Raw genomic sequence first — 11,824 nt, 5'->3', positions numbered from 1 at the left:
CTCAAAAATAAAAAAATAACAAACCATTATTAATTATTAATTTAGGCAGACTAGTAAATTGGCGTAAGAATGAGTAGTTATCACTTCGTTTATGGTAGGTATTGACAATGTAAGAAATAGTAATTGTTCCTTAGATTACCAATACGGTAGCAACCTTGGAACCTAAGATGTTCTGTCTATTGTGCCTATAATTACTATACTGAAATACTCTCTTTCAAATCGGAACACGGCAATATGGCGTTCGGCTTATCGTAATATGGTGTTTTTATATTAATTATTACAGATGTATAAAGAATCCTAAAATTAAATAATACAAAAATAGACACATTTGTTTATAATCAATCAAATAATATTATTAAAAATTAATTTAAAAGTTTTTTTTTCATTACATTAACTTTCTATTATTGAATGGTTTACGTTCTATGAAAATACTCATTTTTCGTCTGTGGAAGGTTGGTACGCTTGACGCCATATTACGCGCACATGCGCAGAACGACAGGTGGTCGGCGACTCGACCCAGCTATTCCGACCGAACATCGACTTCTCATCCTCATCATCAGCCGCTATCGTGCTCAAGCAAGAACGATATGCAGTGCTTTGTGTTGAAGTGGTCGTGGTGACATGGCGTCTGTGTTTTAAATGTTGTAGAAGGTGTTAATACATTAAAAATTTTGTTTATTTACAATGAATGTGAATTATGATCGTGTTTGTAGACTGTGCTTGTCATCTCGATGCGAATTACTACCGATATTTCCTACCACCAGTTCGGATGACTCGGAACCTCCTGTCCTCGCTTCGAAAATTAAAGATTGCGTGTCAGTGCAGGTATGTATTGCAATAAATATGTGTCAGAATGGAGTTTTTAGTGAAAGTAGACCCTTGGTGTACGTGAGAACTCGTCATCCGGCTCTGTTCGTATAATGACAGGCAACGCTGCGTCTAGGTGAAGATGTCGTAAGAACGTCCACCATTTTGTAATGTTCCCCGGCTATCGCTCGACTCGTGGCCGTGTCGCGTCGCATTTCGTGCAGCCGGCAAGGGCTAGCTCATATGAGGAGGGTTGGGTTTGGCATTATTCCCGGAGGTTTTTTCGGGAGGGGTCTACATATCGCTAGATAGGCATGGCGTTGGACATCGGGCGTATTGATTTATCGGACGACCAGGCCAGTGCAGCTCGTCCCTCGAGCGAGCGTCGGTGTCGGCGTGAGTGCGCTTTAGATGTGTGTGTGCTTATATTGAGCGGTAACCCTCGAGGGGCTCGCTGGCTGCCACTCGACTCGCTTCTACTTATTCGGTCGAGAAGCAGCCGCTCCGTGACGCGCGGATATACCTACGCCTACTTAGTTTCTCCTCGCGCCATATCTATATAGTCATGAGGCGCGGTTTCGGTTCATGTATAGAGAGAGATGATGAAACACGCGCGTGTTTTGGCTTCAGTAAAATGACTGGTGCGCATTATTTTTTCAGATAAGCGAAAATGACGACCTGCCAACTAATGTCTGCAGGAAATGCATGGACAATGTTAATAACTGGCACATATTTAAGACTGTGTGTGAAAGAACACAAAACAAGTTACAGTCTCTTATAAATAAGGAGAGCAACCAACTAGAAGAGGTGGGTTTAATTCCTGAATGTTGATTTTAATTTTCAAGCTCAAGTTTTGTAATACTCATGTGGTTGCTATGTGTTTGCAGGTGAAAATAAAAAGTGAACCCTTATCTGATGAAGCATATGATGATGGAGTGGTCATTGATGGGTCATACCCTGATAGTGAGGTATGTTAAGATTAGTTTAATTGTTACTATATAACCATAAAACTGATATCATTTCTCTGACTCTAACATTAACTTTTAAATGAAATTGGTTTCTTTATTTCAAGGACATTTGCATAGCAAAAATCATGTCAGTGTCAAGTGAATAAAAATCTTACTAGATTGTAAATATAATAAGTTTGTACTCATAAAAATATATTTTTAGATGAATTGGTATAACATGATAAACATTTTTTTAATTTTCATGATAAGTTAAAAAAACTTAAGCAATTATTTTTGGTTATAACTAAACTTATATATTGTTTATTCAAATATTATAAATGTTATGTATAATATTTCAGAATGCCTCATCAAATAGAGTGCAGCCTGAAGGACCGCCTATTTTGGCATCACTGGGGCTCACACCGAGAAGTGATAAGGTAAAGATTAAGTGGCCAAGTTCCTTATCATTGACTCAAACTCAATTGTGTTATGTTGACATACTATACTGATGATTAATATGACTCTTTACTCTTTACCTTGTAATCGTCAATGTGTATTAGTTGTGTAGTATTTATTTAGGTCACTTGTGTGAGAATAGTTCAATTGAATTAATTTCATCCACAGAAAAATATAGATCCTCGGATGGATTGGCATCGAGTTCATGCCATACTGGATATGGTCCAAGAAGATGAGGTCATTGACTCTCTACAAACTATGGAAGAATGTGATGTAATTCATCAGTCTGACCATGATTCCGACTCTGAGGCTGAATTGAATAATGACAATGTGCTTGATGATTTCATTGATTGTAAAAATGGATATTTATGCAGGAACAGGAAAATAGTATCGAAAAACCCCAAAATATCAACAGTGGAAGCTTTGGCCAAGATAAAACAAGCCATCAATTTACGCAAACGTAATATTGTTCCATCAAAAAATTGCCCTCAGCCTAAAGCGGCTTGGCAGATGATCTTTACTGATGATTTGTTAGAGTTGATTGTTACTTCGACAAATGAAAAAATTATCAAAAATAATATTAATATATCAGACACTACAACCGTGATTGAAATCAGGACACTAATTGGAATACTGTATTTCCATGGTATAATGCGACCTACACATCAAAAATACAGTGACCTCTGGCATAATGAGTATGGAGCACCATGTGTTCGAAATGCAATGACATTAGAAAGATTTAAATTCCTTCTGAAGAACATTAGTTTTGATAATGAGGATGATGACAGCATTGTGCAGTTTGATGTTATGAAACGAATGAGGAAAGTTTTTGAAATATTTGCTCTGAACTGTAGAACTTCATTGGATGTCGGTAATTTAGTTGTTATTGATGATGTCATATTACCTGTTTATGGCCCTTGCCCATTTCGATATAATATAGAGAAGAAAAGTTTAAAAAGCGGGATTAAACTTGTATTATTGATAGATCCAGTAACTTTCTATGTGACAAACTTAGATGTGATTACAGATCCTTACTTTGGATGTGATGAAATTGCCACAAAATTGGTACAACATTTGGCTGGCACGGGAAGGACAGTTATTATGGACAGTTGGTTCACATCCAATTCTCTGATGAATCGACTGAAGAATGAGTATAAATTGTATAGTATCGGAGCGGTCAACCCAAATAACGAAATTATACCTCCATTTTTCTTATCTCATTATAGAAAAGAAAGGACATTTATCAATGGTTTCTTAGATAAAGATATGTGCCTATGTTCATATGTGAATCACAATTCGAAAGTTGTCAATGTAAATGACAAACGACCCAAACTTTTATAAAAGAGGATATAGTAACAACACATCAGTAATATCTTTGTATAAAAAATATCAGTCTTCAGTAGAAGTAATTGACGTTTTAATGCATTACTACACAACTGTGCAACACACTAATGATTGGACTCTTACTTTATTTTTCACGCTTTTAAATATTGCATCGGTTAATGCTCAAGTTATATGGACTTCGAATAATACAAACAGTGTTATACAAAGGCGCTTATTTATAAGAGAACTTGCGATTAGTTTAATGGAGAATGAAGAACAGCTACCTTCCTTCAGTAACATTGATGTCAAAAGAATCAAATTTTCAACATTTGAACATGTCACACAGTTTTACAAGAATAGAAGAAGATGCAAGATTTGTTTTCATACAAAGAAACTTGATCGTAGAACCAAACAGTTTTGTCAGAAGTGTGGGACCTTCATATGTAGAGAACACACAATTTCAATTTGCACTAATTGCATATCTTCTTAAAATAAAATTGTTAATTATTCTTAAATAAGCAATTTAAAATTTATTTCTTCTCATGTGTAATTGTATTTGTAAGAAGGTTGAGTTGTAAGATGATTGTGATTTTTTTTATTGATTAAAGAGAAAGAGTCATATTCAAATTGGTATATTAAATAGTACTAGCAAAAATACTTAATAATTTATAAATAAATAAATAATTGTTATAAAATTGAGATATAAAAATATTGCTTAAGTTGAAGAAGTTTTAAGATTTTTTTTTATTCTGTTTTTTTTTTTTTATAATTAATTAACACATTAAATTATAGTAGATTTATTAAACCACAAATGTATTAAAATTGTGTCACAAACATTGTATTTAATGACACTAAGATAATAATAATAATGATCAAGTTTTTTTATCTTTTCTTTTTAATATATTATGATGAAATGATTTGAATTATATTTTAAATTAATTTCACAGAAGCAAATAAATATTATTACTTTTAAATATAGTGTGGTTGTTATTATTTTATATATATAATTGATTATTTTTTAGTGTGTGCTGGTTTTTTATTTACTTAAATTAAATTTATTAGTATTTTCTTGAAATCATTTTCTATACTTTCCATTAAATGACACTTAATTTATATGTAACGTTTAGCGAACAAGATATTTTGAAGGCTTATTTAAATTTTAATATATATATTTTCAATTATTTCAGGGAATGGAGAGTGAGAAAGAAGAAAATGAAGATTATGAAGACGAGGAAGAAATGATGGAGCAACAGCAAACATTTACGCATATGCCTAATATGCCTGAAGTTTCCATTACTGTCATGCGTCCATCAGGAGAAACCTTGCATGCTCGCCAAGGTATTCAGCAGCTTGCATCCAAGGATTGTCTAGTGTGCGGGCGATCCTATAGGTACTCTCACAATGCTCGACGACATGAACTTACAGCTCATAACTTCGATAGATACACCAACAAGATTAATGCAAAGAAATCTCACGCTCACATGCAACCAAAATTCAGGCCGAACCCATTCAACCCTAAGGCCAGATTAATGCCAAATCCTATAAGCCACAAAATGCAGTTTCATTCAAAATCTATGCCACCTAAAATGATGCCTCAGAAGATCATTGCACCACCAAAGCCTATACCAATAAGAACAGGGAAAAATTCCCAAAATAACTTACCATACCCACTTCGCATTAAGGCTCTTAAAGACTTGCAAATTAAGAAAAAAGAACCTCAAATTTTAAAGACGCTATTAACTGCCAAGCCAGAAGTTCTAGTTTCTGAACCTGAAATAATTAATTCGGGGCCTGAAAGTCCAGAAACATTAATTTCAGAGCCAGAAATTGCCTCGTTTCAAGTAGAGGCAATTTTATCGGAGCCAGATGGTTATGTTAATCAACATGAGGATGACGAAATTGATGATGAAAACAATCAAGGACAAAATTATGACACTGTCGATATGGATTCAGAAAATGAGATTGAGATTGCTCGTCAGCAAGAAAATGATATACAAGGAGATGAAAATCACGAAGTTCATGATGAAGAAAATACTCAAGAAGATGAGAATAACCTGGAGGAGACAAATGACGATAACGAGAAAGAGAACCGTGAAGATAATGGCGAGAGTCAAGATAATATGGACGTAGAAAATAATATTGAGGAAGAAGCAGACCCAGACGATGTTAATGCCAAAGATAATGATGAAGAAAATGGAGAGAAAGAAAATGATGAACAAAATATCAATCATGAAGAAAATGAGGATGACGACGATTTGCCACCTATGAGTATAGCACCCGTTGTCGAAATTAACGAGGATTTGCAAACAAATTCTTATAATAGTGATGGAAATGAAGAACTCGATGAAACTGTAGATCCAAATGATGCAGTCGATGGCGATGAAGGTGAAAAAGATATCGATCCCGATAAAGTTTATATTACAAAAACGCAAAGAGATTTTATTCTCAAATATCGTGATATTATTCAACAAATTAATACAAAGCGGTGCATTTGCTGTAACAAAGAACACCCTCGACGAAAAGCAGTTATACAACATTTACAGAAAAACGGGCATAAAGTTCCTAAACATACATGTTACAATTGTGTGGTTACTTTTACTCATATTGGGGCTCTTCTCAGTCACATGAGATCAAATACTTGCACTGATCTTTGGAAAATAATATATAACGAAAATGGTATCACTGATGACATAGTTTTAGAAGTTGAGCCTAAAGATGTCAAAGTTCAATACAAAGATATACTTAATGCTAGATCTTACGCATGTAAATTATGTCCTGCGAAATTTCAATTAAAACAATTCATTATGAAGCATGTTCTTGATGTACACGAAGACGGTCAATCTCGTTTCCCTCATTCCTGTGTGCATTGTGGTTTACGATTTAAAGAAAAAAGTATAGGCAAGAGACACATACGTAACGGAGATTGCACAGTCGAAATCTGCTGTGAATTATGTTCCGAGAAATTTTTGAGCTTGCAAGAGTTTAATGACCATGCTGTAGCTGTACATGCAGGCAGCTTTGATCCTGATAATCAGAGCAAGTGTGTCGACGGTCGACCAACAGATTGTCCAATATGTGGCAAGAAGAATAGTAGTTACCCGAATTTGGTTAAACATTTAAAAATAATACATAATGAGGAAAAGCCTCATCACTGCCAACACTGTGATGCTAAATTCGAGCAAACTGCTGATCTTAACAAGCATATTTATATGGAACATTCTGATAGATCATTAGGTATGCATACTAATGAACCTGATATATCTCTTGTAAAAGAGGAAGCTGAGGAGTATCACTATTCATGTACAGAATGTAATGCTATATTCGAAACCGTCGATGCTTGGACGGATCATCAGGTGGCTGAACACAATCAGGTCGCTCATCACTGCGACCAATGTGAAAAGAAATTCTTGCGTCCATCAGAACTTGCAGAACATAAGAATACACATTTGCGAGTTAAATTCTATCCTTGTAGCATCTGTTCAAACTCGTACAGTACCCCGCAGAAGTTATCTGAACATGTCCAACAAGCCCACCCAGGAGCGAACACAAGGGGTGGTGAATCTGAATTTTTCTGCGACTTATGTATTCGATCATTCAAAAGCCGCCAAGCATATTCTAATCATATGCGTATTCATTCCAAAGTGCCTACCACTAACAGAAAACCTGGAGAAACTAAAGGTTTCGGACCTCAGATCATCGGAAAACCTATCCGTCATTTCTCTATGCAACCAGGTTTCAGTCCTTATGTTCCGAACGCACCTTATTGTTGTGATATTTGCGGTAAAGGATTCATGCACAAGAAAAATATATGGAAACATAAAAAGGTGCTCCATGCAGATCTGCTCAATGATAGGAACGATAGTGAGGAGAACACTATGCAAGCTTCTACCGAAGAAGATGATTATAATCTTGATGAAAACGGTGCGATTTTGTCGACTCCACAGTTTGATAGTTTTAATTTTACAAATCTTACTAATAATATGCAACAGACATCACAAGATGCTTTGCCATACTCCTGCGAATTATGTTATAAAAGATTTCCGCTTAGAACTAGTTTATGGAAGCACAAACGCGCTAAACATGGAATTATAAATGCCAGTGCAAGTGGTGCTTCGGAAACCCAAACACAGTCCTCGAATGAAGGCAGATCGAGCTGCACTATTTGTAAAATTACTTTTTCAGACAAAAAATCGTACTATCGTCATAGAAAAAATGTTCACAAGTCAACTGTTCAAATGTGTAAAATATGTGGAAAACCTCTTAACTCGACTTTAGAACTTTATGAACATCTGAAAGCAGCACATGCCCGAGAACTTTTGGGTTATAATGCGAATCAAAGCTCAAGCAAATCACAAGACATGAATCAAGAAATGGACATAGAATACGACGGTGATCAAGATTCAGTCGATCCTAGTGTTGATTATCAAGCCCGCTATCCCTGCGACACGTGTGGGAAACAATTTGTCGGATTATTGGCTCTACAAAATCATCAGTGCATCAACCAGATACAGAACCAGCCTCAAACGTTTGATTGTGAAATATGTCACAAGAGTTATACATCTATTGCTGCCTTAAAGAGCCACCGAGGCTGGCACCTGCGTTCCCCTGATGGTAAGGCCGCAGCTAATAATTCTGGACTTTGGATGCCTCAAAATAAAGTAACCAGTAAAGTGAGTAAACACGAAGTGGTGGATGCTATTCCAATTCCTCCTAAAACATCAACCTCGACCCCGGCCACGTTGGCCAAAAGAAGGTTACCCCCAGAAGTAGAAGTGACAGTCGTAAATCCTAATAAAAAATTGAGATCCGATGATTCCATCGAAATGGATCACCAGAACAACTTATCAGGGGGAGCCGAAGACAGATACTGCAACCTTTGTGACAAAGAATTTACAAAGCGAGCGGCATACCAGCGCCATATGGACGAAGTTCATCAGCCGAACTCTGTATTTTGTCCCGTCTGCGACAAGAGTTTTACGCGGAAATCTACTCTGATCGTGCATATGAAGAAACACTACGAGGGCGGGGAAGGGAGTTCTACACAAATGGAGGAAGACGTACAAGCGTGCGAAGTCTGTGGCGCCCAGTTCGATACTATGAAGGCCTTGAATTCACATCGGGCTTTACATCACGGCGAAGAATCCGCGGAGTCCGAGGACGACGGCGGGGCTATAGCCGCGCCCCCAGGCGAGTTCACGTGCGGGCAGTGCGGCGACGGCGTGGCCACTCCGCGCGACTTGATAGCCCACCGAACGATGCACGCGACTCCTACTAAATTTTTTTGTAATATCTGCAAGGTTTATTTTGCCCGAGCTCTCGATTTGTCCTCCCACACCCGAGCCAGACACTCGGACAACGAGAAGGTGTTCTTCCCCTGTGCTATGTGCGACCGGTTCTACATGAACAAGAAGAGTTTGCAAAGGCACATCGAAATGGCGCACTGATCCTTGTTTTAAAATTGAAGTTAAAAGGACCATGAAAATATATCTATCGGTGACTTAAGTGTATGGAGTTTTGTTATGACAGTGGTCAAACTGAGTGATATTAAGTGTCATTTTCTAATTGTATATATTTCAGTAATCGTCCCGATTACCTGATGTCAGTTGCATGGTACTGAAGGTTTTTTCTTATAATATTTATGTTGTCATTCCTTTGTATGCCATTTGGCGAGTAGAATTTTAATTATCCATTTCATTTGCTATTTTAAGTCTTTGCTCACGTATATTGTTATTTATTTTATAAATTTACTTTTATGATTATCGTTATTATTCATAGTAATTGTGGCTTTATGAGCTGGCATTGAAAACAATGAATAGGTTTAGTGATTATAATTATTATTGATAATACTGTGGCATGTAAGTGAAATGATTTTTTTTCTTATCTTATATTTTGAATATTGGAATTGGGCCAAAATTTTTAAATCAGTCACTACAGTGTTAAAACTTTACTTGTAAGAATGACATGTTTCCTTAATATTATATTAATTAATATTATAGTTTGCGTAGATCGTCGATATTGTTTAGTTTTAATTTCTATTCGGTTTTACTCTTAGCATGTAAATAAACATCTTAAATTGACTTCTAATTAGGACTTTCATTATTTCGATTGAGGAAACAAAGGTCGGATTAAGTTTTATTAAAATGTACTGATTATTTTATAGTAATTTGAAATGTATATTTTATACAAACTAAATTAACCACTAAGGACATTTTTCCTCATCTATGGTTAATTATTAAAAGTGGCCTAATTATATTATTTAATATAATATGCTTACAATTACTCATTCATGGATATTGTACATCTTTTTTTTAATCTGAGCATGTAATATAACCAAAAAACAATCCAGCAAGTATCACAAAACATTAATTTTTCTGAACCTCCTAAGATTTTCCTATTAAATAAATAATAAAGGTACCTTATTATTGTATAACACAATCACCTTATTAATAGTGCCAAAAATATGAGTTTATCTTAGCTTAAGAGAAATTCTAGCTAAAAAATATTTGTGTTCCAGACCTGGCTTGATAAAATGCATTTAAATTTGATTACTTAATATGGTGGTACTGTATGACTTTGTAGTAACCACAGACTATATGCATCACTATGTTTTGAAAAAGTATCATTTTTTTTTTTATATTGCTAAAATCATTTTGTTAATTTATATAGATAATCACTTGAGGGGACGATAAAAGACATCAAAATCTATATTTATAGCAATAAATATGTACCTGTATGAATCTACTTAAAATCAATATTTTACTTACGTTTTTTATCCACATTGGTTATTATGAAACTATTAATATATTGTGCATTCGCTTTGGCTTATAAATGACTCGTGATTATAAAATAAATCAAAACGCGATGTTCCAAGGCAATAAGCGCGTTAGAGCTCATTACATTTTATTTCAGGTGTTCTATTAATCTAGCGCTTTACGGCGTTTGATAGTGTTACAGTGTATATATGTTATTGTAATAAGTGGTTTTATAAATTATATTTCTACTTTTAAATATTCTCATATAGTCTTGCATTGTTCATTTTAAGACAGAGTTAATGGCACCTTCACACTATCACATTACGTGATTATTTTTACTAATTTGATTTCGAGAAAAATGAAACGATTTTGTAAATATAATATATTAAGCTGGTTGATTCTGAAGTGCCCATGTTTGCGATTATGTAAAAATATATGATAAAGTACGAAAAGTTTGACTTATATAAAAGGATTTATACGACAAATCATTGTTAGTGTACAGTTTAAAGTAATTTAGGTGTTTTTGTATAAAATTCCCGTCGACGTAAATTTTAAATGATAATGTGCTTTGATGATGAAAGAATTTGTCAAATTAATTTAAATTATAAATTGAAATTTTACACCTTAATTATGAATACCGTGTTAACAGTGTATTAATAATACCTATATATTTGTCCATAGATGAGGTTTATTTTTGTCATCTTTGTGGTTTCAATAAAGTGACTTAATAATAAGTCTGTGTTTTATTTCCATAAACCCATATTTCAATTAACTATATTAACAATTTTATAATGGCATACTAGCTTCACGTCCTGGCTTCGTACAGGCACAATAAAGATCAACAACTAGGTTTTGTCTACGCAGCGCAAGCCGGAAAGCTTGCAGCTAGCATGATTTTTACAATATTAATTATCCATTTTTATTAACCAAAGAAAGCTTTAACGACTTTTTGCGTTATTGTTAACTTTTATTTTTTTGCTTTTCTAATTAATTTATATATTTATTTAATTTTGTTAGAGGTTCTGTATCTTGCTCTTGAAAAGTAGTCACTAAACTGATATCATAGTACTACTGCAGTATATGAGATTAACATATGGTATATAGTAAAGCTTGTTTTCGATAGCGATTAGAATTTTTATGCAATTCTTCTATTTCAGTTTTTTGCGTGACGTTAAAGTTATTATCGTGCTATATTTATGTTTGTTGCAAAAATACTATACTTTATGGTTCTAATTTATTTGTTGTTGTTGAGCCGAGATGGCCCAGTGGTTAGACCACGTGCATCTTAACCGATGATTGCGGGTTCAAACTAAGGCAAGAACTATATATATGTGCTTAATTTGTGTCTATAATTCATCTCGTGCTCGACGGTGAAGAAAAACATCGTGAGGAAACCTGCATGTCATAATGTCATGTGGCACAATTCTGCCACATGTGCATTCCACCAACCCGCATTGGAACAGCGTGATGAAATATGTTCCAAGCCCTCTCCTTAACGGGAGAGGAGGCCATTAGCCCAGCAGTGGGAAATTTACAGGC

General features: G+C 34.9%; 1 protein-coding gene across 2 annotated transcripts; it reads left to right on the top strand.

Moving 5' to 3' along the window:
* Positions 1–484: 484 nt before the first annotated feature.
* Positions 485–11,019, top strand: LOC124533785 (zinc finger protein 91-like). Of its 2 annotated transcripts, none has more exons than XM_047109298.1 (5): positions 485–825; positions 1,468–1,614; positions 1,695–1,775; positions 2,114–2,191; positions 4,721–11,019. In XM_047109298.1, exons 1-5 carry the CDS (start codon positions 685–687, stop codon positions 8,975–8,977), a joined length of 4,704 nt encoding a protein of 1,567 aa, XP_046965254.1. In that variant the 5' UTR covers positions 485–684; the 3' UTR covers positions 8,978–11,019. The 2 variants fall into 2 exon arrangements, with proteins under 2 accessions (XP_046965254.1, XP_046965255.1); XM_047109299.1 differs by lacking the exon at positions 485–825 and adding an exon at positions 911–1,203.
* The last annotated feature ends 805 nt before the right edge of the window (positions 11,020–11,824 follow it).

This window comes from Vanessa cardui, chromosome 11 (assembly GCF_905220365.1).
Source record: "Vanessa cardui chromosome 11, ilVanCard2.1, whole genome shotgun sequence".
Taxonomy (NCBI): domain Eukaryota; kingdom Metazoa; phylum Arthropoda; class Insecta; order Lepidoptera; family Nymphalidae; genus Vanessa; species Vanessa cardui.
Note: the sequence above shows the minus strand (reverse complement) of the source record. Positions and strands in the feature narration are given on the sequence as shown.

What these genes read in the sequence shown, in the direction of transcription:
- LOC124533785 (XM_047109298.1), top strand. Translation starts at nt 685, where the DNA reads ATGAATGTGAATTATGATCGTGTTTGTAGACTGTGCTTGTCATCTCGA. An exon ending in AAGATTGCGTGTCAGTGCAG is followed by an intron (nt 826 to 1,467) that starts GTATGTATTGCA and finishes TTATTTTTTCAG; the next exon opens with ATAAGCGAAAATGACGACCT. An exon ending in TCACACCGAGAAGTGATAAG is followed by an intron (nt 2,192 to 4,720) that starts GTAAAGATTAAG and finishes CAATTATTTCAG; the next exon opens with GGAATGGAGAGTGAGAAAGA.